We start from the raw sequence: 24,803 nt of genomic DNA on the forward strand, positions 1-24,803 counted from the left end.
TATCCTTTCATCGGGACATATTTCAGATATGCATATTCGAACACGCCTCATTCTTTACAAAATAAGGGTGTTTACGGAGATGCACATCCGTAAAATCTCATGTTTTGTTTTTTTAACAATTAAAATGGAGTGAGTCCGGCCGAATATGCATCTCCGGACTCACCAAAACACTATGAAGAAATCTGGATGATTACCAAGAAAAATTATGTCGAGAAGGGTAGCCATTATGTGTGCATATGCAGCAATAAGCCTCGGAAGAGTAAGAAGGTTACCAAGAAAAATTATGTCGAGAAGGGACAGATGAAGAAGCCGTGAGTGCATGTGATAAATTATCAACATTTTTAATTTCGCTCTTGTTATACAGCATGTGTTTATGCCGATAATTAGCACAGTATATGGTTTTGTTGGTTCCATCAACTGTAAGAGAGAATGATTTCAATCTTGTATGGGAACAGTTTGGCCATACATGGAGAAGAGCCGACATCTATTGTTGGTTCCATCAACTGTAAGAGAGAATGATTTCAATCTTGTTTGGGAACAGTTTGGCCATACATGAAGAGGAGCCGACATCTAGGCACAAGGCTGATAATGATGTTAAGGAGGGAGCTGTTCCTGCATATGTTCTCGATTGTGACAACACTAGCCGAGCAAAGGTTACCATCGACACAGAAAATGATAATGATGGCTGCATCAATGCTGCTCTACTTGTTTAAGGTCAGATCAAAGATTGGTCGACAAATCAATTTATCGTCAATCATTTTAGTCTTTTCTTACCACAAAATTGCCCTAAAGATAAAATATTATTCATGTTTACAAATAAGCTATAGCACTCACAAACTTAACCAATATATCAACATATATATTGATGAGTAGACAAAAACTCCTTGATCAAGTTTTATGGTTTGATATAAATTGATCTTCTAGGTATTGAAATGGTAACTTTCTCCCTCAAGAAACCGCACAACCTGTAAATTAATCATTAGTATAAATTTCCCTTGATGTAGAATTAAGGCCAAAGTAATGAAATGAAGATACCTCTCTCATTGACGGACGCATCTCGGGGTTCCTTTGCATGCAGAAATTTGCTGCTTTAGCCATAAGGTATAGTTCATATGTGTCATAAGATTCTCCCAAACGCGGATCAATCAGTTCTTGTAAAGCCAATTTCTCAATCATTGGTTCAGCCTAAATGTATAATAAACGATCAGATATCTATAGAAATTAATTGTTACACACTGACAGTGTAAGATTAAATTCATATTTATATATTACCCATTGTCACACACTGACAGTGTAAGATTAAATTCATATTTATATATTACCCATTGTCGAAGAGATTGTTGTTGCTGATCTGGATTACCCACTTGACGCCCTGATATCAATTGTAACAAAGTAACGCCATAAGAATACACATCTGTCCCTTCAGAAACTATGCCATCTTCAGCATACTCGGGAGCAAGGTATCTAATATAAACATTAACAACATTAAAACTTGTTTGTTTTTGCTATTTTTGAAGGATGTATGTCTAATCAGGCCAGTTGTTGGTAATTATAAAAAGTTTGAACCGATAAATTCTCACCCTAATGTGCCCATTATCCTTGTTTCAAGAGGATCGCCACTTGTAATCCATTTCGCAAGGCCAAAATCACCTAGCTGCACCATGCATAATGTAGTCACATATATAAAACATCATTTAATTTACCATTTGCTTTTAACACTTTTGGTTTTCCAGCATCAGAAGCAGTGAATCTTTTACCAAGAGTTCAAACGTTGCATAGCAATGAATCTCCTAGGACAATTAACCTATTATATATACATATATGAACTTTCTTACCATGGGAACAAAATCATGAGTGAGAAGTATATTGCTCGGTCGCATGTCCCTATGAATAATAGGACCACCTCTACATTCTTCGTGTAAAAATCGCAACCCCTTTGCAGTCCCGAGTGCAATGCCGTATCTTTGAGGCCAATCAAGAACCGCATCATTATTTTCTACAAAAAAGTTATAGAAAAAACTTTATAGTTATTGATTGAAGATATATTTCTTAGGCTTGGAGCATAAGATACTTACCGAATAAATGCCAATGAAGAGACTTATTACAAATATATTCATATATGAGAATATTTTTATTTTCTTTGCAACAGTAACCCAACAGCATCACTATATTCTTGTGTCTAGCAAAACTCAAGATATAAACCTCCGAATGGAATTCAGAAAATCCTTGTGCACTTTCTTCTTTCCTTACTTTTGCAGCAATTTGCTGCCCGTCTTTAAGCACACCCTTATATACATGGCCATATCCACCTTCACCTATTAAGTTATCCTTTGAAAAGTCATTTGTTGCAACCTGTATTTCAGAGTAGCTGAACCTGTTGGACTCTTTGATAGATAACTCTGTCCTTATTCCACAGCCTACACATAGAATTGGTGCATCTGAAGATTTTGGTAGAAAACCACTTTGGTTTTGCTTTTGACCAATCTGAGATGTAATGAGATGTCTATACTCTCCTTTGATGCTTGTACCTGGATGACAATTAGAATTTACAACTTACATTGAAATAGAATGATTGCGAATATATAGTTCACATAAAATGCAAGGCCGTCTTAAGTTTTCGGAGACCATGTGGAGGTTTATCATGGTTTAACAGTAGAAAAACAAATAGGAGACCTATTTTATTATGATTTAACACAAACATTATATGAAGTCCTTTTTAGCCATGGTTTAACCGTAAAAATATTTGGGTCTTGTGCGGTAGCCTGTCTTGCACGCCCTCAAAGACTGCTCTGATAAAATGCTCTATGAAGGTTTAAATTTGTAGTGAGGGATCCTGACCTGATCTTTCATGTTTAGAAGAAGATCCAGAATGTAATGAACTGTTGGCATAAGAATGCGTTGAATAGCTCTTAATAGTACCAGAGCTATCAGAAGAAGCTAAGGAATGTGGATAACTTTTGCAAGAGATAATAGACTGCTCAATATCTTGTATACTATGGCAATCTGATAATGATACAAACTTGGACAAAGAAAAGACCGGCTTGGTTGCTGTGACATTTGTGTCATGAGCATTGTGAGATCTCCATATATCCACGGACAAATCATCTTTAACCAATGCTACCTTACATGGTATCTTGTTAAGATGGTATCTCATGTCGCGCCGAAGGTGTCTGTTCAAATTGAAAGTCATTAGATAAAAATAACAAGGTAACTAAGAAGGAAAGTATGAAATTATAGTTACTAATTATACCTATCAAGTACAATCCAAGATCCATTATAGTTCTTAATCTCTTGTAAAATAACCTGTCTGATTGGAAAACCCGCGGTGACTTGAATGTCAACAGTAACCTGGACATTATAAACATGTAGTGGAGTTACTATAATGGTTTTCCATCTGCATAATTAAGCATGTAAGTAGCATTTGATAAAAAGCTTTATTAGAATCTAATATATACCCCTTGGATATCAAAATCTTCAAGAGTAGATAAAAGCACATTCGCATAACCATGCACTTTTTTTCTGACTTCTCCCTCCATTGCTCGAAAGTTGGTGCCGGCAAAAGCCTCAGGAGATGCTAATGTCTGGTACCCCACTGTTAATCCAAAAAGAAAGGAACAGAAAAGATACATGTAATCAGAATGATCTTGTATATATCATGTCAACATAAAAATACAAGATGATGAGTACTATCCAACACTTACTGGGATGAGACACCTTATGCAAGATGCATAGCACAAGCAACCTGTCACCAGAAGTGAGCATGATATCCCTGGCTCGAACATGATCGATAACGATCTTCATCTCGTGCTCATTGCGGTCCCTTGTGGCATCACAAGCAACAATGATGCAAGAAGAAGAATGAGGAGTATCCATATATCTTCAAATCAATGTATCTATGCACCACTATGATGAAGTTCGAAGTTAAGGGTCGAACGGTTTACACGAAACGGGGCGATGCAGAAAAGTAGATAATGTGCTTATGATAAATGGCAGTGGCATTGATCATTGATCAATGAAAAGATAGACCAATGATTCAATGATAGAAATTTCATCTTTCCTGTGACCAACACTGATCATGTTTCTCAGTGTGACAACATCAAGAAAATATGCTTAGAATATTCTTGGCACAAAATTTGTGTGATATACATGTGCCGCCTAGGACAAGGTATCAAGGGAAGAGTACGAGTAACTTGAAGACAGGTTTTGGTCACTGCTTGATCGTACATGCTTTTCAATATACCAGATTCTATTCTATATTTAACTATTAAACTATTCAATCTGTCTTTTTCAGCTATAAACCATTCAATTCAATATTATCATCCCCTCTTGAAGTATGCAAAGTCAGCTTTAATTCCAGAAAAACAACAAATGTATACAAGTTTTCATCACATGATTTTTTTTGGTCTTAACTCTCTGGATCTGAGGAAATATATGCGGATATTTCGGAGTTCAATTAAAATCTGATAAAGAATTATTTTACTCAGAGTTCAAATTTGAATAGTTTTCAACAAATGAGAAATAAACTATAGGACTTAATTCAATAAATAAAAGAATTATTACTCTTATTATATACTTTTTTGAGAAATTTAATCAATTAGTTGTTTTGAATTGTGTTTGAATTGCATTGCATTAGTAGGCTTCCTATCAAGTTTGTTTGAGAAATCTATATGCCACCCTCTTTTTTATATTTGGCACCCTTCATTTTTTTTTAAACTCAATTTTACCCTTGTTGAAAAAAAGTTGAGAAATAGAGAATTTCTGAAACAAATTTCCGATATGCACTCTAAAATTTCCGGTACAAAATACTAAAAATTTCCGGTATAACATACCGGAAATTTAGTTAATTTGAAATTCTCTGCTTCTCACCTTGCAGACAAGTTGAAACTTTTTTTGGGAGGGAAAGGGGAGGATGGTTAGTAGGCCTCCTATTTAGTTTGTCTATACTAGGCTTGAAGCCAAATGTCCAAGTAATTAGACCCAATTTACCAATTTATGCTATTCAATGTGTTTCAAATAGAATAAGGATGATAATTAGTGGTCATCAGATCTATGTTAATTATGATTTGATCAAGGGAGACTAGACTGTATAATTCTTAAAGGTTAGTTATTATTGTGTCAGTTATTTACTTATGCACCTTCACACACCTAACATAATTTTGATGTCATAATCCTAATGAGAGATTATTAGATTAAAATATATAAGATATAAGATAGATAACATGATGGAACCCATCTTATCAGCTTCTTCATGAATGGAAACCTTATCTTCAATAATGGTGATGGTCCCATAACCTTATCTCTCTTTCTAGTGCTTCAAAATAAAATAATATCAGAAGAATATGCAATGCAACACCCAACTTTATTTTACATTTTGACATTCAAATTCACAGTACAGATGGTTATTTGAGTTGCCAATAAATATATCTACAAAGGAACATCAGAAGGATAATCTTTGGGATGCTTCTCAATAGTTTTTCTAAGTTCTCTTTCTTGCTCTTCAAGGTTTGATGAAACTTGGTCATAGACATCAGTAAACATGTCCTCAAGTGGAGGTTTTTGTGCTTTCTCTGCCACTTGAATTGCATGCATTAACTGTAATATCAAAACTCAAAGCATGTTACTGCCTCATACCAAAATATATATGGACTAAATAAATTTCAATAAATAAACAAATTGAACTCACTTGCTTCCTAACACTGCTTCTAAGCTCCAATTCATCCTTTTCACTCGACCAACCGTTCTTTTCAACCCATCTTTTGAATCTGTTCACTGGATTCCTTTCCATCTTCCAGTATTCGATTTCACCGGTTGATCGATACTTAGTTGAATCGTCAGATGTAGAATGGTGTCCTACTCTATAAGTAAGAGCCTGAACATCATTCATTAAACATTCGATTAATAAGGATCAACTCGTCTTGGCATGAAATGACATTAGTAGATCAATCATATGTACCTCAATTAAAACTGGTCTTTGTTCTTTGATAGCAATTTCGCGTGCAGTATGAACTGCACTATAAACAGCAAGAGCATCATTTCCATCTACTCTGATACTCCATATCCCATAAGCTTGACCTTTCACCACAATACCATCACCTAACCAAAACACCAAAGTTAATCATATAGATTTGAGAATTTTATAGAGCTTGTTTGAATAAGCAACTTAAGTAGGAAGAGTTTGTATAGAGTACTTCGAAATTGTTCTTCGACAGGGGTACTAATGGCCCATCCGTTGTTACGACATATGAAAACAACTGGTGCGTCCATTACTGCTGCAAAGTTCATAGCAGCATGAAAATCTCCCTACAATATTTCAAATATCAGCTAGAAGCATAGTGATATGTTGTTCTATAATTACTTTCTTAAGAGAGATTGTTGGCTCATGATTACTAACCTCACTAGTACTTCCATCTCCACAAAAAGTTACTGCACAAGCACTTTTTCCGTCCATTTTAAGCGAATAAGCAGCGCCTACAGCTTGAGGAAGTTGTGTTCTGAATTCCTTGCCAAACAACATGAATTTTTTTCAGAATAAATGTCACAACAGAAATTAACAATTACAGTTATTTTAACATGTTTATTACAGTTTGTTATATATATGTCTTACGCAATAGGCGATGAAACTGTGAAGTAATTGTGTTTGTTAGAACCATAGTGTATTGGCATTTGTCTTCCTTTACCAAAATCATTTGTGTTTCCATAGCATTGGTGAGCAAATTGTTGCAGAGTGAAACCACGCCATAACAGAACTCCAGGCTCCCGGTACTAGCAATCACAATGTGAGCCAAGAATAAAAAGGGAGTTGAATTCGAAAAGAAGCATGAAAGAATTTCAATGCCTTGGGGAAGAAGCAAACCTGAGGCAAGATAACATCATGAGAAGAAAGTGCAGCTGCTGATGCAATGTTAACAGCTTCTTCTCCTGATGTAGTGAGGTAGAAGGAAATTCTTCCTTGCCTCTGCAGCTCATAGAATATGCTATCCATTGTTTGGAGAGTGACCATCTCAGAATGCATTCTCACTGCCAATTCTTTGCTAACCTGTTGAAATATGGTCCATAAGTTTCTTAGATAAAATTCTAAGCTCGGATACATATTATGACACGACATTGATACTGATACAGAGATATGATATGATATGATAAGATATGACATACCGGAACATGATTGGTGTGGTTCATGAGCTCGCCATCGTCGTTAAGGACACGATAGCAAGGAACCCTTATGTGAGAAGTATCAGAAATGAACCTCATTTCAGAAGTGAATCCAACTTTCCCTCCAGGAAAATCAAGCATCTGTACACAGTGAGACAAGGCATAGTGAATTCAAGCCAACATATTTTTAGAACCTAGTAATTTTGTTGATCTCATTCACATATTTCATAAAGACTACTATTTAGAAACTAAAGGTGTCTATTTAAAAAATAATAATAAAAAAATAATTATTTTACAAACTGTGGAAAATTAAAATTTCAATTAAATTTTGATAACAAAGTTTGTGACTTTTGAAAGAAAGAAAACATATTTAATTATAAAATATTTGTTACAAAAAGAAGGTGGTGTTTGATTAGGTATGGGAGTCCTATCTAGAGAAGAATTATTGAATTGAATATATAATATAATACAATGAAGAATGATGCGTTGTAAAGGATTACTCCCTCCGTCTCATAATAAGTGTCCTATTTGCAGTTTTTACTTGTCTTAAATTAATTGTCCATTTACAATTCCAATGCATCAATCATTATTATTTTTCCACTATTATACCCCTATTTATTAACTTTCACTATATTCAACTACTATTAATAGGGGTATTCTAGTAAATGACATTAACTTTTTTACTAAAACCAACACATCCAATCATTTTCTTAAAAACCGCACATTACTCAAATGGGACACTTATTATGAGACGGAGGGAGTAAAACAAATGTATTCTAACACTAAAAAAGATTAGAACAAATCCTATACGTAAAGTCAAAATCTAGAAAGTCCAAAAAAAGGGTTTAGAAGTACTGTACTCAAAACTTATCATATATAAAAATATTAAACACCCCCACGTGATTTTATTTAATATTAGTACCTTATAGTATGTCAGTATTAACATTAGTACCTTATAGCCTGTCAGTAAATTATTAATTTAATATTAGTACCTTATAGTATGTCGGTAAAAAAAAATATGTTAGACAATTTATATCAAATAAAAGAAATAGAATAATTCCCATGTACTTGTGCATGTAAATTAAATTATTAAAAAATATTTGTGTTGACTCCATATACATCATGACAGAAAAAAAATAAAGAAAATAATTTAATAGATATAATAAGTGTGTGTAGTACGAAAAGAGAGAGGAAAATAAAATAAAATGTTTAATAAATGATTAAATGGTAAAATATTGTGGTTCCCTAGACATAATAACTGCTTAGTTATATTTTTCTTAACATGGACGGGATGATATTTTACGTGCGTCCAAAATATAACACCTGTTCTTCATTTTGTTTTTCTCTTTTCTCTCTCTATATATAGTACTCCTAATAGTACTAATCTCAATTTATCTCCCCTTGTTAAAAATAACTAAGAGAAGGTGTGATATTAAGAGATATATTAAGAATAAAAATAGATTTAAAAATTAGATAAAGCTAACATGTGCTCCAAATGCACATGTTAATAAATCTAAATATAAAAAATTTATATTAAAAATTATAAAAAACACATTAATTATTAACTTTTAAGGAAAATAATACACAATTTCTAAGAAAAAATTTTAACATGTGCCCTTCATTACCCAAAAAAATTATAATTTGGTATAAATGTGAATTATAGTTATTTTTGTTTAAAAATAAATGTCATACTTATTTCATTACTGGACATGCACTTGTTATTGTTTCACTTCCTTTTTAACCGCTTAGATAGACCAAATTTAGCTTTAAATAATTATTAATGTTTGTAATTTTTTTTGGTAAGCTTTTACCGAAAACGGCCTCGGTAAAATGTATCAAAAATCATTAATCTCGATATTGTTATTATAATAAAAAATAAATTGTGATTAATTATCGTAACACTTGTACTGATTAAAATTATGAAAGTTTTTATGCAACTGCAATGGTTATTTAAAACCTTTGAAAGAATGGAAACATAGTAGGTGTACCTGATCATCATGGTGAGTGACATGAGGCTGCAAATCCTCCAATTGTGGCTGAGCCTCTGTAGATTCATAACGCGATGATGATGGAAGAAATGGGTGAGAAGAAAATGGTAATCGTGATCGTGTTCCTGTTCCTAACAAGAAGGGTAGGTTATTTTGAAGATGTTGGTGAAGTAATATGGTCCTAGATTTTCTAAATAACAAGGTTGCCATGAGTATATGATTGAATTGAACAATGAAGAGGCTAGCTATCTTTCTAATAAGGGAAATCAATGATAATGATAATGACGATGACGATGATACACGTGATGGAAGTGGGATGAGAAAATGACAAAGTGTAGTACTGAGTTGGCACCAAAGACGTGGAGGCGTGTCGTGAGTTTATAGAAAACCTTTTCACGATGAAAAAATTTAAATAGCAATGTTTATAAAAAAAATTACATAAAAAACAAGGTTTTCAAAAAATTTACCAAAATATCTAGGTTTTGCAGGACCCCCTAGAGTATGCGCCAAACCATTTGGCGCATTAGTATAAAATTTTTTGAGTTAGCCAATTCATTTGGCTTAAATGTTGAAAAGTTAAAAAAAAAAAAAAAAAATTTCACATTTACGCCAAACCATTTGGCGCATACTCCTAATTTTTATACTAATGCGCCAATTCATTTGGCGCATACTCCAGGGGGTCTTCAAAACCTAGACACTTTGGTAAATTTTTTGAAAAACTTGTTTTTTTGGTAATTTTTTTTTTAAACCTTGTTATTTAAATTTTTTTTTCCCTTTTCACTATCTAACTTTTTTATCTATTATATTGTACATTCAATCAATTATATAATATTATTTAATTTTAATATATTAAAATATTTATTAAATAATATAATTTTTTGGTTTTTTACATCATTTTATACGATAAATAACTTTATCCGACTTTTTAAATTTAGTAGATAGAAATTCACATTCTAAAATCTACTATCTATCCAATACTAATAGATTGACCAAACTGACTAAATTACCCCTGACAAAAAATTTATTCCCAAACAAAAAAGGGCATTCCTGTAACTAACAAAATACCTTACAACTTTTCCAACTTTTCACTAAACATGTGCCATTTGTTGTTCTCTCATTGGTCCAATTTCATTTTTTTCTCTTCCCTCCATAACATCCTTAGATGTACTCTCTTCTATCCGTCTTCTCTCTCGGGGACTAGAGAAACCCTAGCAGAAACCTCATTTCCACTACCATTTCAATCTCCATCAAACCCTACTTCCACTACTTCTCATTACACTTCCATCTCTCATTTGTCACCTCCATTTCTCTCTCCGAAAGCAATTTTCGCACTCTCCCTCTCGTCTCCTTACCGACTGCTCTTCTTCAACACACTCAACCCATTTTCATTCATCGAAAAAGATGTTGTTGTTGCTGTTTTTTTAACTGTTTTACATGTTTTTTTTTTTTCTGGAATCGTGATGTTGTTACTTTTTTTTCTTATTCTGATTTTAGGGTTTATGTTAGGAAGCAAAGATGCAAAACAATGGCTGGAAATTGGAGAAAAGGTCTTACAAAAATTAGGGTTCGTTTCTTTTCACCATCTCATCTTGCCACCAACACTGTTTTTTCCACCATATTTGTTTTTGCTCTTCTGTAGATCTTCTTCTTAGTTTTGTTAAAGTTAATTTGGTGTTTTTGAAACTTCGGTTCTTGGGAGACATGATAAAATGCTAATTTATTATTTTTCAGGTTTATTTAACATGATAAAATGCTTCTGATGTTCGAAACTGCCGCTGGGTTTGCACTTTTCAAAGTGTTGGATGAAGGAAAGCTTTCAAAACTTGAGGTAATATAATGTATGGTTTGAGTGAGTTAGTTTGTTTGTTTCTGAATGGTAGAATTATTCAAATGGTTTTAAATGATTTAGTTTGTTTCTGATTTTTGGCCCTTATGCTTTCAAGCTAAACATAAATTCCTTCTTCTGAATTAAAACTAATCCGTGTCTTCAGGATCTTTGTCACCCTGATGTCAAAGATGCTCTGAGAGTATGTACTATGTAGTGAAGCCGATGTTAAGGTAATGTATATGTGTCATATGTTTGATTAGTATATATTTTTCCTATTGTTTGTCACCCACTCACCCAGATATTCCAACACACTCATGATTTGTTATTCATAAGCACATGGTATTAATGAATAAAATCAATTGCTTAGATTACTTACTTTACTCAATAGGTTACCCAAAAGTGTCTGTTATATGATTCAAACAGTTTAATCCTAATACTGGGAGTGATGTCACTTTGTTTACAAATAATTAGTGTGCTAGATAGTAGCTCTATGTATCAGCTTTTTACTTCTTAGCTTTGCAGACAGATTGAAATTTGAAACAATCGGAACACGAGAATTTGGTTCAATTATAGAGACAAATTGTTCAAATTCTTACTCTATTTGACAAAACTTTGTAGAACAGAACAAAAATGGTACATTTTTTTATCCCATTGAATGGGTGGAACTAAATAAAAACAAACAGAACATCTGGCCTGCTCCTAATTGAATGCCAATCGTATGGCACAACCGCATAAGGGCAGAATTAAATAGAACTACCTCTTTCATTCTTTTATGTGTTTATTCTTTTCTGTTTTCTGTCTTTGCCACATATTTGGGTGAAATCAAACAGTACTTATAGTTCTACTTTGAATATGCACAAAATGTAGAACAAATGTCATATATTTTCTTTTGTCCTGATCTAACCTATATATTAGTTTATTACTAAATGCTATCTTATTTTAATTTTTGGAAAGCATCTTTGGTAAGTTGGGAGATTTTTCAATGTGCAAGACTTTCTGGTGTCTTTCTTTGGCTGCCATGTGTATGATTAAATTAATCAAAGTTTTCCTGTCTTTCTTTGGATGACCATGTGCATGGTTGTGAGATTAATTCTTCAATGTGGAGATTAGGTATGAGTTTCTCTTGAGTTGCAATTCCAGAATTAGAACTTTCAAATTTCTTTCATTACAGTTAATGTCGGTGTCGCGGTCTACATCTATTGTCACCAACTGACCAGGCATTTAAATTGGGCTTAAGGGTTTATTTTAGTTTTTCTCTTTTATTTGAAGTTTCTGATAAAAGCTTTCTTAGGAAGATTTGATTACAAGCTCTTTTAAACACAAAATAAGGTAATCTAAATAGCTTGCCAATAAGGGCCAGACTTACCTGGCAGGATGCTTAAGATTGAACAAGTAACTCAAGAGTTCAACTGTGTATTCTGAAACACACAATCTACTATGCCATGGGAGTGATGTTAACTAATTTTTAGGAAAGAATAACTTTCATAAGAAGGTCCTGCTTGGGTTCATTTCTGTTGGCGATCTTTCATTGGTAGATAGCCACTAACTCAAATGACCCGACATTGGTCGTGGAACAACGTATCTGCCACTTCTTTTTGTTTTTCCTTTGAAAAAAATGAAAAATTTATTTAGAATAATTTAGAAAGGATGGCTGTATAGACTATGTGATTATATAACTAATTAATTACTATGACACGTGAATCAAATTTGCGATATCCAATCCATATTATCTTTGTTTGTTGAAGCCTTGAAGGTTCTTTGATAAAATATTAAACTCTTGATGAATATAACTATTACATTAGTTCATGTATCTTCTCAGTGTTTTTGCTTTGTTTCATTGTGTATAACATTGTTTTCTATTTTCTATTTGATTAGTTATCATGAGGAATGATGTATGGTTCTATAAGGATCGGCTGGGTCCGACACGAGGGCCACTGGCAGTGCATACGCTTAAAACTGCTTGGGGCGGTGGGATTATTGATAAAAACACTTTTATTGATAAAAACACTTTCATCTTGGAGAACCTGTTAAGGTTTCCTTTCCAATGTCAATAAGCAAGCTATGACTCCTTCAAATGTTTGGGGTGCTAATCATGTTCCTTCTGTTTTGGGTACAGAATACAAATATTGTCATATTCTTTGATGATATCTCAATGTATACTTAGATATTTCTTAATGTTTACTTGGATATTTTTAATGAATTGGAGGGTCATTTGACTTTCTTTTTTCTTTTGTTGAGTTTTGTGAGGTTTGAGTAATGAATTGGAGGGTCATTTGACTTTCTTTTTTCTTTTGTTGAGTTTTGTGAGGTATGAGTATATTTTACATGTGCTATTTTGGTATGAATATGCAGTGGTTCGCAGCAGTGGAGCTGGGACTCTTAAAGGGCCGTCATCCTCTTTTGACATATAATATTTTAAAATTTTAATATACTATTCATTTATTATTATCAATTATGATCAATGTGCATTACACATTGGTTGTAAACATATTACGCAAACATATTACTTGTATCCAATTGACTAGGGAAAGTATTCAATTTTAGAAGTGTAACCACATGAGCAATCCTTTATAAACAGTATTTTAAAATGTAAAATAATTCAATATTTTTTATTATATTTTTTGTTTATTATCATTAAAAATACTATTTAATTTATTTTTTAACTTCAATAAAATTAAAAATATATTTTATCAAATTAAATAATAATGCTACATAGTCATTCAAACAAGTAATTTTTTCTTACGGGTCATTATCAAATTATTATCTTTATTTGAAGATAAAATTTTTATTTTCAAATGTCAATTTTTTTCTTCTCCATGTCACAAGTTTTTGATTATTATTTAATACAATTGAGTTTATATAGTAATTGTTTATTTTAGAATTATGTAATTCTATTTAAATTTACATGTGTATCTAAATAAATCATTTGTCAAACTTACCATTATATTTTGTATAATCATATTATTTGTTGTAATATTTTGATTTCATAATTTTTCATTATACTTTTCCAATAAAAATGAATTTTTCATATGTATATCTAAAATAATTATTACGTCAAAATTAAAATAAAATTCACCCGTGCGGGAGCACGGGTATCTAGTTCATAATTATCATCACATCTCATACCATGCCATGCCATGGGTGGGACCACGTCAGACCCAGTTATTGTTGTTATCTTTACTTTCAAAAACTTTGGGGGAGGAGTCCTCAGATAGCGTCAGTGTGTCGTATTATCAGGTGGGGTAGCTCTTTTTCACCTACCACTTATTATCAACTTATGTACTGTAACACTGTTTTTATTCAAGGATTAACATGAGCCATTCTTGCTTTTACTTCTGTCACCAATGCCATGTACTAAGGACTTAGTGTATAGGTTCAAAATGTTGCAAGTATTAATTAGTAAATAGATTACTTGAATGGATATTAATTGTTGTCTTTGATACTTTAGTGAGTAAGTCAACATACATGAAAATATCCCATATTGAAAGTTTAACTTACTTTTATACTATTTATATAGAATTGCACTTTTGAACGCATTTAGGAACAAAAGAGTAGAGTGTCACATGAGTAAGGTACTCATAAAATTTATATGTCATTTGTCACCGTGACACTCTTTTTTACCGGTGTCATCAGTCCAGCTCTGGCTTTGGCATGGATGAATGTGATGTTCCAAAGTCTATATGACAATTGTGACCTTCACACTTATACTGTGGGCGTGACGCATTAGTGGCGACTTACATTGAACACTTGAGCACTTAGACACAACATGTTGGCTAGTGGCGGCAAACCACCACACGTGGCATTGTTCATTCCTTTAGTTCGTTATTTTTTATTTCAAATAGTTATAATATTTAGTAAAGAGATGAAACACTTAATGGAAAGAGTTGCAATATTTAGTAGAAAAGTGTTTTATCATTTGTCTCGTTCAAACTTAAAATAGGCTAAAAATATCCTAAGTATTCATGCGTGTAAACTCTAAGAATTTAGAGAGAACTTGAAATACTATTAGGAAAGTGCTCATATGCACAATTCTAGCTTTGAACCATTTAATTTAAAATCAATATTTAACAATCTAATAGTATCTCAAATAGTGGCAACTGAGACTTTTGTTTCAAGTATCAAAGTGATGAACCAAGACCTTGTGAAGTTAGACCATTTTGAATAGACAAACTTCATTCATTGGAAAAACAATATGATCTTCTTTCTGACTGCCTAGAAGGTCTCATATGTCTTGGATCCTCAATTGACACTGATTTCAAAACTACAAGAAATGATTTCGAGGTGCTCAAAGAGGAACGTGAGAAACGAAAGGAGGATGAACTATTGTGTCATGGGCATATTTTGAAAGCACTATCCAACCATCTCTACGATCTCTACAGAGACAACCAATCGGCAAGGGAAATTTGGAAGGCACTCGAGTTCAAATTTCTTGCTGAGGAGGAATGTACTTAAAATTTCTGATTTCAAAGTATTTGGATTTTAAAATGTTGGATTCTAAACCTATAATTGCACAAGTGCATGAGTTACAAGTTCTTGTAAATAAATTAAGGATTGTGAAGATCGATATTCTTTAAGTTTTTCAAGTTTGTGCAATTATTGCAAAATTGCCATATTCTTGGAAAAGCTGTAACAAAAATGTTACTTCATAATTTTCAGGATTTCTCACTAGATCAAATCCAGAAACATCTTCGAAACAAAGAGAAATTGGAAGATGGAGAAAAAATGTAGGCTATTGGATATTCTAAGGTCAATGTGGTGAGCGTAAAAGGCAAGAAGAAACAAATAAGTAGAACTATCTTGGTCCAAAGAAAGATCAAAATAAGTTCAAGAATTATGGCAGATCAAAGGGCTGCAAAGACGAATATTATATGTGTTGGAAACACGACCATTATGCTCGAGATTGCAAGAATAAGAAGTCCCAAAATGAGGCAAATGTTGTTCAAGCCGATGATAACATAATTTCTAATGTGAGCAAAATTATGGAGATCAAAAGTAAGGTACAAAGATGGTGGTATAATACTTGTGCTACTGTCCATGTTTCCTACGATAAAATGACATTCAAAACCTATTCTGAAATCACTGATGGACAAGAGGTTCAAATGAGAAATGAAGGATGTTCGATGGTCGTTGAAATGAGAACCATGGAAATTAACTTCACTTTTGGGAATAAAATTATTCCTATTAATATTCTTCATGTTCCCGACATGAAAATGGACCTTGTTGGTGGAGATCTTTTGAGAAAACTAAGTATTAAATCTCTGTATGAATCGGTCACGTTAATCTTGACACATAATGGTGTATTTGGGGTGAAAGGGTTATTTCATTGAGGGAGTGGTTAAGTTTTGTAATATTGAGAACATTATTAATAAAATTTCTATTTCCACTTATAGGATTGAATCCGTTTATTTATGGCATATTAGATTATCTCTTGTTGGTATTAGCACTAAGAATAGATTAATTAAATCTTGTTTAACTTCATGTGATGTAAATAATTTTGAAAAATATGGTAAATCAAAAAAATAATTAAGAAACATTTTCCTAGTATAAAAAGAAATACCAACTTGCTCGCTTTTATATATTCGAATTTACGTGAGTTTAATAGTTTCTTAACCCATGAAGAAAATAAGTTTTTCATTACTTTTATTGACAATTATAAAACATTCTGCAATTTTTTACCAAAAAGTATTTACACCATACACACAAGCATACCCCCTTCCACCAAGTACTATTGGGCTTTGTGCACATATAAATGTCCAGTACAATTGGACTTTGTGCACATATAAATGGTAGATGGCCTGAAGATGACCCGAATCAATTGACTTTAATACCATATATTGTCCGATGTTCAGCAAATAAACAAAAGATGAGTGAATAAAATCATTAAAATTACAAACAACTCAATTTGGATTGAAATCATCACTAAAATTGAAAATAAGCTTCTAAAAAAATATAGAAATACAACCTGTTGACTAAACGCGACATGTAGGGAATGATGATCCAAAAACAATACCATAGTAAGACGCAATTAAACTAAGATGAGTAAAATTATAATTAGCAATTTCACAGTCCAGAAATAATACCATGTAAATGAAGTGCTTCTATTGTAAATCTTGTGATTTTGTATGCAGTCTTAAAAACACATTACAATAATCATGCAGACAACAATTAAGAGAAAGCGAATGTGTCAATTATAAAAAATGGATAACTTGGACAGACCAACACAATGAACAGAAGTAACACAAATTGCAAGCAACATTTGAAACCAGAGGATACTATCAAGAGATCAAAGATACAACTAGGATTTCAGTCAGGCTTGTGACTGCTATGGGTCAGCTGATGGTGCCCCTTGGACATCCAGCAACTAAACTGAGAAAACAAATCTAGGCCATAGCCTTCATGGCGGCAGAACCCAAACTAGGATTTCGGAACCATGCTCTTATACCAACTTGAATGTGAATATTTCTCATCATATTGTGAAAGTAGAAACCACTATTTATGTACATGAGAGATATAATCTAAATAGGAATGTGATCCTATCATAATTCTAAAAGATACTAACAAATGATATTACAATAAATATAAATACCTCAACAACTATATATAAGAAAGTTGATGCCCCCGAATGATTAGTCCAATTGTTCAAGTTGGGGCTTCGAAAAACCATTATGAAGGAGGTTCAGAGTATGATGATATCTGCTACTAACATTTCCTCATTTCCCTAACAAGTTATGTACTAATGTTTGCTTATAAAAAATCATGCTATCTTTACTTTGTATCTGCTTCATTATAAATTTCATCCCGTTTCCAGCATTAATAATCCAAGCCCGTAACTCCGATTACATGATCCCCAGAATTCAGAATCAAAGTTTATAAATTGTAATCCACTTCAATTCAAATATCCATATTCCCCTCCAACTTCGTACAATTTCTAGACATTACAATTAGTCTCCATCTCCCATGCCAGTAAATTCAGTAGCATATAAATATCTTTGCCACCATAGTGCTGTAATTGGTTTGATCCAAAAGTATATACATGGTTTTTTATTCCCAACCAACTGTATCCAATGAGCTCTCTACTACCTCTATTTTTCATAGCCTTCCTCACTCGAACCGTGCTCTCCCAGCGGCCTCTCATCTGATATACCTGAGCCAACACCAAGTACGGTAAGGATGTTTGTGGTGACCTCTCCATTATCTTTGTTGCAACTATTTCAATAGCTTGCAAGTCTCCATATCTTGCACACGCAGAAATAATTGACCTCCAAATGTCAGGGGTAGTTCGACACGACATTTTTTCCACAATGTCAATGGCTTCTTTGACTTTACCAGCTCTACATAACATCTCTACAACATATGAATAATGTTCTTCCTCTGGTTTTACTCCAAATTCCATCTCCATTAGAGAAAGTATCTTAGTTCCTTCATCAACTAAACTCCCATAGTTGCATGCTAGTAGAACTGCCGCAAATGTTATTCGATCAGGTAGCATTCCTTCTCTAATCAATTCCTTGAAGAGGTCCATGGTCACAGACACTCTGGCATTGTAAGACAGTCCCATCATTATAGTGTTCCATGATACCAAATCTTTTGCTTGTATTTTGTTGAAGATATTCAAGGCATCATCAATAAATCCAAATTTAGCATACATATCAACAAGTGAATTGGCAACAACCGCATCTGACTCGAAACCCAACTTAGGAACCAAAGCATGTATTTGATTACCCAGTTCTACTGGCAAGAAAATAGAAACAGAACTCAGAAGACAGCTAACGGTATATTCCGTTGGTCTGATATTCTTCCTCAAGGTCAACACAAAGAGCTGAAGAGCATCTTCTCCCAAACCATGTCTAGCATAACAAGAAATCATGGAATTGCACAGAGCCGAATCCCATTGTTCTTGTTCTTTAAAGCACCGCACAGCATCCTCCAATCTGTTGCATTTGGAAAAGAGGTCAATAGCAGCACCAGACACAATGCTATTATAAACAAATCCCACCTTGAAACAAAAGGCAAAAACTTGCTTACCCTTTTCCAAATCTCGCAAGCTGGAACAAACACTCATCAACATCGAACACGTAAACTGATCAGGTAACATCTCAGCAGCTCTCATGCAACAGAACTGCTCTAACGCAAGCTCTTGGCACCCAGCTCTATGACAAGCCCATATCAAAGAATTCCAAGATATAACATCAAGCTGCTTCATAGTCAAAACCACACCAAAAGAATAATCAACAAGACCAAACTTCCCATACATAGCTATCAACGAATTTCCAATCACCACATTCGACAAATCCATCCAACTTCTAATCATCCTACCATGAACCTCCTTAGCATGACAAGGACTCGACACAACCGATGTCAAAATTGAGAAAGTGAACACACTCGGTCTCACACCAATATCTTGCATTTCAACAAAAAGCTCCAAGGCATTACTAGAAAACCCACAAGACGCATAACCCGAAACCATAGTGTTCCAACTAACAACATCTCTAACAGGCATTTCATCAAACATGTGGCAGGCCTTGTCAAGTTGACCACTTTTGAACAACCCTTTTAAGCAAATGTTCCAGGAAGTGGAATTCTTATAAGAAATATCCTCAAACACCTTCAAGGCATCATCAATATGGCCAAATTCGGTATAAAGATCGATACAGCGGTTACCCAAATATGTATAGGTATTAAGACCCAATTTGAGGAAGTGAGCATGGACAGTTTTGAGAAAGTTGAAGGATTTATGAGATAAAGAGTGGTGTAGGAGAGTAGAACAGTAAGAAAGTGAGGAGTGAAGAGACTGTGTTTGCTTGAAAAATGGGTACATGCAAATGATGGGTACATATAGACAGCGCACAGAGGCAGAGTTGGTAAAAGCGGTGTCTTATGTGTTTACTTGAATCTCCATTTGAATGTGTAGTATTCCAAAACTGGGGTTGGAGTTGAAGTGGGATTGCAAAGTTTGGTTCCTCCAGCTTTTTCTTAGCTCCCGCCCTGAATCTTCAACTAGTACTATTATTTTATTTTTTTTTTTTGTTAGTTTTACTACATACTACTAGAATTCGAAATCTAGTTTGTTCTCTCGCCAAAAAAAATTAAAAAAGAAATAGTGGTAAATATTTTCTGATTCTTCTAAATATCTCAAACTTTGTTTTTAAGTTTTCAAAAAATTTCTTTTAAAGAATGATCTTTTTAATATTTTCCGGTCCACATTTTTGGTCTCTCATGTCAACGTCTGTTAACAGAAGTTGGTGTGACATGTCACACGCTAGTGCCAACGTGACAAGATACTGACGTGTCATGTCACATGGCTAAGTTTAACATCATATTTGAATCCATAAAATTTGGTAGCTAATCGACAGTCGTAACTAATATGTAGCAAATTTATTGTAGGATTTTTGAAAAATAAAGGCTATTCATGTTGATCCATAAGACTTATTTGTAAAATTTAATTGAGGTTCCTCTACTTATCATTAATGGAGGTTTGACAACTGAAATTCTGGCGTTTAGATTACAGATGTACTAAAAGATGTCGAGAAAACATTTTCCAAACACACAGAATGACAAGGTATAAAATAGTGCAGTGCAGAAACTTTAAAGAACACAAGTAATTGTTCACCCAGTTCGGTATCAACAATACCTACTCTGGGAGCTACCAAGTCAGGGATAAGTCCGCTGTGATAGTATCGATTCAAATGTTATGCAAACAACCTCCGATTTACTGACTTCTCACTTAATCATTGCCCGTGTTATACTTCTACCTAAGACTCACCTAAGCATGAGGCCTTCCTCAATCCCCATCAATCACAACCGTGATTAACAATTACAAATATTAGAATACACACTTCTAAAACACAGTCATCCAATGCTTAAAAACTTATGAATAAACACATAACTTACAACTCGATGGAAACACCAAACTCTTCTATCAATGTGATATTATAGTGGCTCACAACAAACAAGCCTGCACAAACCCTAACACAAATTACAATGTAACTTCACACAAAATAATATGTTTGGTGCTTGCTATTTATATCAATCTTCTGGACTGGATTTGGGTTTCAAATTGCTGCAAGACACTCCACAAAATCTTCCACAATCTTCTCCATGAAGATAGGGCTTTAAATATTAGATTCCTAAATATTCTCCATATTTAGTAACTAATCAAATATCTTGAAAACAAAGACAATCTCCTTTCCCTTAAATCAAGCGCCACATAGGATTCCACAATATTTCAAAATATTCTGCACCTGTACATCAACTAACTTCAAAAGACTCAATTGTACCATAACAGACGCGATGTCGAAAGAAACATGCATAGGACATCTTTCTTGACATCTTTTTCCATTGAAGTGAATGAAACATCTTGTTCAACATGTTCCCATAAGTTAGTTTTACCAAACATAATGTCAACCAAAATACAAAGAATTAACAATCTCCCTCTTTGACTTATTTCGGCTAAAACAACTTAGGCTTAATACTCAATTTGATCCTCTACCTATACACTAGGGTCCAATTTGGTCCTTTACCTTTTAAAAGTTTCAAATTGGTCCCATACGTTTCCAAAAAGTATTCACGTTGGTCTTATCCGTTAAAATGCTTCAAACGGTGTTAATATTTGATGACATGGCACATGAGATGGATCAATCACTGTTCATTATCTCTATTATAACTTGGGTTCGTATTGCAATTTTAGAAGAATCCCAAATCCTCAAACCTAAAATCCTGTAACTCAATCTTGTTACAAATTGACATCAAAATTGCACAACAAAGCATGAGTTTTGGGCGCATTTCATCCTCAACATCCAGAAATGTGATTGATTCGCAAGTTTACACAGGATTTGCGAAACTTCTATGCGCGTGTGGAGACGAAGCAATACTGCGTAGGGCGAAAACCGTTAACAACTATGGAAAGCTATTCTGGGGATGCAAGCATTTTAAGGTACTACGAGTTCTATTATTTCTCTAAAGTATCCTTTTTTTTTGTTGCAACCATAACCATCGTTCCCAATATCGTCACAGGGGCATTCCAATTCTGGGTGTGGTTATTTCGAATGGTTCCATGAAGAATGTAGAGATGAGAAGGAAGAAACCTTGATGAAGCATGAATGGAAGATACAAGTGCTGAGCCAAGAGATGGAAGCTGTCAGGAAAGAGACCGAAAGTTTGAAGTTGAAAACATTGGAATTGGGGGAGCTAATTGAGAAGACAAAGAAATGGAAGAGCATTTGGAATTGTTTTGTCTGTGTCCTGTTTTTAGCTCTTGTAATTAAGATGGTCTAGATATGTCTGTGTCCTGTTTTTAGCTCTTGTTTTAAGACATGCATTCTGCAAGATGTGCTGCTTATAAGCATAGTATCTTGCTAGAAATGATTGTAATGTTATTAGTGTTTTGAAATTTATTTTGAGACAATATTTTGAGACATGTATTTTGCAATATGTTATTAGACTTAACTTGTGTCTTCAGCACCCTCTTGAACTGGTGTGACACTTAACTTGAAATATGTTATTACACCTAACTTGCAAGATGTATATGAGGTACTCAAAACAGAAATACCAAGAAAAACAGACTAAATGAACCATTACATTAAAACAGAAATGAACCATTACATTAAAACAGAAATACCATGTTCAAAATATACTAACAGACTAAATGAACCATTACATTGAAACAGCACATGTTCAAAGTAGACACTAGTCAAACATTACATAAAACAACCCAAAACATGAACCAAAATATAGTAAACAGACCCTAACAGACTAAATGCCCTTCTTAGTATTGTTTCTTTTTGTAGGAGTGGTCCTCCTAGTGGTAGGACCAACTGCATTTTGAGATGCACTAAGCCTTGTTGTTGGACCCACATGTGCTGGTTTCCTAAATGGTAACTTGTGTGGCCTAGCTGTTGACATCTTTTTATGAGTCCCTAGTGTAGGTGGTGCCTTTGATGGTTGTACAAGTTGAGATGCTTGTTGTGTCTGAGATCCTTGTGTCCTTGAAGCTTGTGTTGGCTGAGATCCATGTGTCCTTGAAGCTTGTCTTGGTTGAGATCCTTGTGTTGGTTGAGATCCTTGTGTCCTTGAAGCTTGTGTTGGCTGAGATCCTTGTGTCCTTGAAGCTTGTCTTGGTTGAGATCCTTGTGTTGGCTGAGATCCTTGTGTTGGTTGAGATACTTGTGGTGGTTGAGTCCTCTTGCAGGTGGATTTGTTGTGCCCAGTTTGCCTACACCTTGTGCACTTCATTATCATACTTGTCTTCCTCATTTTCCTATCTGTCCCATCAATTTCACCAGCCTCACGATTCCTCCTCTTCTTAGGCCTACCAGGCATTTTCTTGTACTTTGGTGGCTGGACATCTGGGAACTCTGTTCTGACCCATAAATTTGTTCCATTTACTGGATAAATAATAGGCTCATAAACAGACATATACCTAGCCTTTTTATAAAAGTCAGGAATGAAGTCTTCAAAATGTAAACCTCTACTCTTCAATGCAGCAATAGCATGCACACAAGGAAGCCCTGTTAGTTGCCACTTCCTACATATGCAGTTGCATTCCTTTAGGTTGACAGAAAAAATGTCACCTGGGTTCTCAATGTGCCTAACCTCATAAATGAATTCAGCTGACATCCTATGTACAAAAAATACAACAGAAAATGAATAGCAAAAAAATACATAATCAGAAAATGAATAACAAAAAATACATAATTAGAAACTTAAGTTACCTAACAATCCATGAATTTGTGCAGGAACTTGTTCTCTCCACTTTTTTCTTTATGTTTGGCAATACATCTTCATCACTTAAGTTAGGGAATTTAACCCTATTTGTTGCCCATTTCTCCATTATGTAGCCCCTAATTTCTTCTAGCATTGTCACAATTGGCTTACCTCTAGATTCCACAATGACACTGTTGAAGGCTTCAGACATGTTGTTCAACACTGTATCAGACTTTGAAGTTGTCCTAAAATAAGACTTACTCCAAAATCTAGGTGGAGTCTGCATCATATGCTTGTATGCCTCATCATTTATCTGCCTCATACCTCTCATCTCCTTTTCCCATACTTGTGGGTAAGTTGCCCTAGCTGCTCTCCAGATTATCTCCTTCAACATTTTTCCTGGGAACTTTTTTCTAAAGTTGTTGTATAAGTGCCTAACACAGAACCTTTGTTCCACATTTGGAAGCAACTCATCCATTGCAGGAAGTAGACCCTGTAACATAAAAAACAGAGTAGATCAGTAATCAATGTAAATACAATTTAACAGAGTAGGTAAATTATGGAATAGTACCTTTTGCTGGTCAGAAATGAATGTGTAGGTTCTACATTCTTCTCTGCCACCTAGGTCATCAATGAGAAGTTGCAAGAACCATAACCAACTATCCTTTGTTTCCCCTTCTACAACAGCAACTGCAATAGGTAACATCTGATCATTTGGATCAGTCCCAATAGCTGCTAAGATCTGACCTCCACATAATCCTTTTAGAAAGCAACCATCAAGACCAATAATAGGCCTACACATCTTGAAACTTTGCTTACAAGCAGCATAGCATACATATAACCTCTTGAAAAAAGGCTTTGTATCTTCAGCACCCTCTTGAGCTGGTGTGACACTTAACTTAATAGTAGAACCAGGATTTGTCCTCAGTATCTCATGACAATAATCATATAACCTTGTGTAATCCCCTATAAATGAACCATCAACCATGTCCCTAGCTAAACTTCTGGCCCTAATTGCCTTTGTCTTACACACCCCCACATTCCATTTCTTTATAGCCTTTTCTTTAATGTCTTTAACTTTCAACTTAGGATTAGATTTCAATGAATTCTGTAACCTTGTGCTGAGCCACTTAGTA

General features: G+C 34.1%; 4 protein-coding genes across 4 annotated transcripts; 1 reads left to right on the plus strand and 3 right to left on the minus strand.

Moving 5' to 3' along the window:
• Nucleotides 1-704: 704 nt before the first annotated feature.
• LOC131658015 (probable serine/threonine-protein kinase PBL5) lies at nucleotides 705-4,077 on the minus strand. The gene is made up of 9 exons (XM_058927353.1): nucleotides 3,702-4,077; nucleotides 3,456-3,592; nucleotides 3,251-3,348; nucleotides 2,830-3,170; nucleotides 2,076-2,528; nucleotides 1,836-1,996; nucleotides 1,581-1,654; nucleotides 1,323-1,464; nucleotides 705-1,185 (listed from the first exon to the last, which is right to left on the minus strand). The coding sequence occupies exons 1-9, from the start codon at nucleotides 3,871-3,873 to the stop codon at nucleotides 973-975; spliced, it is 1,791 nt and encodes a 596-aa protein (XP_058783336.1). The 5' UTR covers nucleotides 3,874-4,077; the 3' UTR covers nucleotides 705-972.
• Nucleotides 4,078-5,312: 1,235 nt separating this feature from the next.
• On the minus strand, nucleotides 5,313-9,455 carry LOC131661359 (2-oxoisovalerate dehydrogenase subunit alpha 1, mitochondrial-like). The gene is made up of 9 exons (XM_058930885.1): nucleotides 9,138-9,455; nucleotides 7,153-7,290; nucleotides 6,854-7,036; nucleotides 6,605-6,762; nucleotides 6,392-6,491; nucleotides 6,189-6,300; nucleotides 5,954-6,093; nucleotides 5,684-5,869; nucleotides 5,313-5,592 (listed from the first exon to the last, which is right to left on the minus strand). Exons 1-9 carry the CDS (start codon nucleotides 9,345-9,347, stop codon nucleotides 5,425-5,427), a joined length of 1,395 nt encoding a protein of 464 aa, XP_058786868.1. The 5' UTR covers nucleotides 9,348-9,455; the 3' UTR covers nucleotides 5,313-5,424.
• A 6,854-nt stretch (nucleotides 9,456-16,309) lies between these two features.
• LOC131655679 (pentatricopeptide repeat-containing protein At1g43980, mitochondrial-like) lies at nucleotides 16,310-19,996 on the minus strand. Its single transcript, XM_058925512.1, has one exon. The coding sequence runs from the start codon at nucleotides 19,781-19,783 to the stop codon at nucleotides 17,894-17,896; it is 1,890 nt and encodes a 629-aa protein (XP_058781495.1). The 5' UTR covers nucleotides 19,784-19,996; the 3' UTR covers nucleotides 16,310-17,893.
• A 1,481-nt stretch (nucleotides 19,997-21,477) lies between these two features.
• Nucleotides 21,478-22,269, plus strand: LOC131655680 (uncharacterized). The gene is made up of 2 exons (XM_058925513.1): nucleotides 21,478-21,898; nucleotides 21,979-22,269. Exons 1-2 carry the CDS (start codon nucleotides 21,731-21,733, stop codon nucleotides 22,237-22,239), a joined length of 429 nt encoding a protein of 142 aa, XP_058781496.1. The 5' UTR covers nucleotides 21,478-21,730; the 3' UTR covers nucleotides 22,240-22,269.
• The last annotated feature ends 2,534 nt before the right edge of the window (nucleotides 22,270-24,803 follow it).

Source organism: Vicia villosa, linkage group LG3 (assembly GCF_029867415.1).
Source record: "Vicia villosa cultivar HV-30 ecotype Madison, WI linkage group LG3, Vvil1.0, whole genome shotgun sequence".
Taxonomy (NCBI): domain Eukaryota; kingdom Viridiplantae; phylum Streptophyta; class Magnoliopsida; order Fabales; family Fabaceae; genus Vicia; species Vicia villosa.

Bases quoted from the DNA above. Each gene is read 5' to 3' on its own strand.
- LOC131661359 (XM_058930885.1), bottom strand. From the start codon at position 9,347: ATGGCAACCTTGTTATTTAGAAAATCTAGGACCATATTACTTCACCAA. The intron at 6,763-6,853 runs GTTTGCTTCTTC...TGTGATTGCTAG, and splicing joins ATGATGTTATCTTGCCTCAG to TACCGGGAGCCTGGAGTTCT. The intron at 5,593-5,683 runs GTGAGTTCAATT...TTGATATTACAG, and splicing joins GAAGCAGTGTTAGGAAGCAA to TTAATGCATGCAATTCAAGT.
- LOC131655679 (XM_058925512.1), bottom strand. From the start codon at position 19,783: ATGTACCCATTTTTCAAGCAAACACAGTCTCTTCACTCCTCACTTTCT.
- LOC131655680 (XM_058925513.1), top strand. From the start codon at position 21,731: ATGAGTTTTGGGCGCATTTCATCCTCAACATCCAGAAATGTGATTGAT. The intron at 21,899-21,978 runs GTACTACGAGTT...ATATCGTCACAG, and splicing joins GGGGATGCAAGCATTTTAAG to GGGCATTCCAATTCTGGGTG.
- LOC131658015 (XM_058927353.1), bottom strand. From the start codon at position 3,873: ATGGATACTCCTCATTCTTCTTCTTGCATCATTGTTGCTTGTGATGCC. The intron at 3,593-3,701 runs GTAAGTGTTGGA...TTGGATTAACAG, and splicing joins GCATAAGGTGTCTCATCCCA to TGGGGTACCAGACATTAGCA. The intron at 1,655-1,835 runs GTAAGAAAGTTC...TGCATGGTGCAG, and splicing joins CTCATGATTTTGTTCCCATG to CTAGGTGATTTTGGCCTTGC.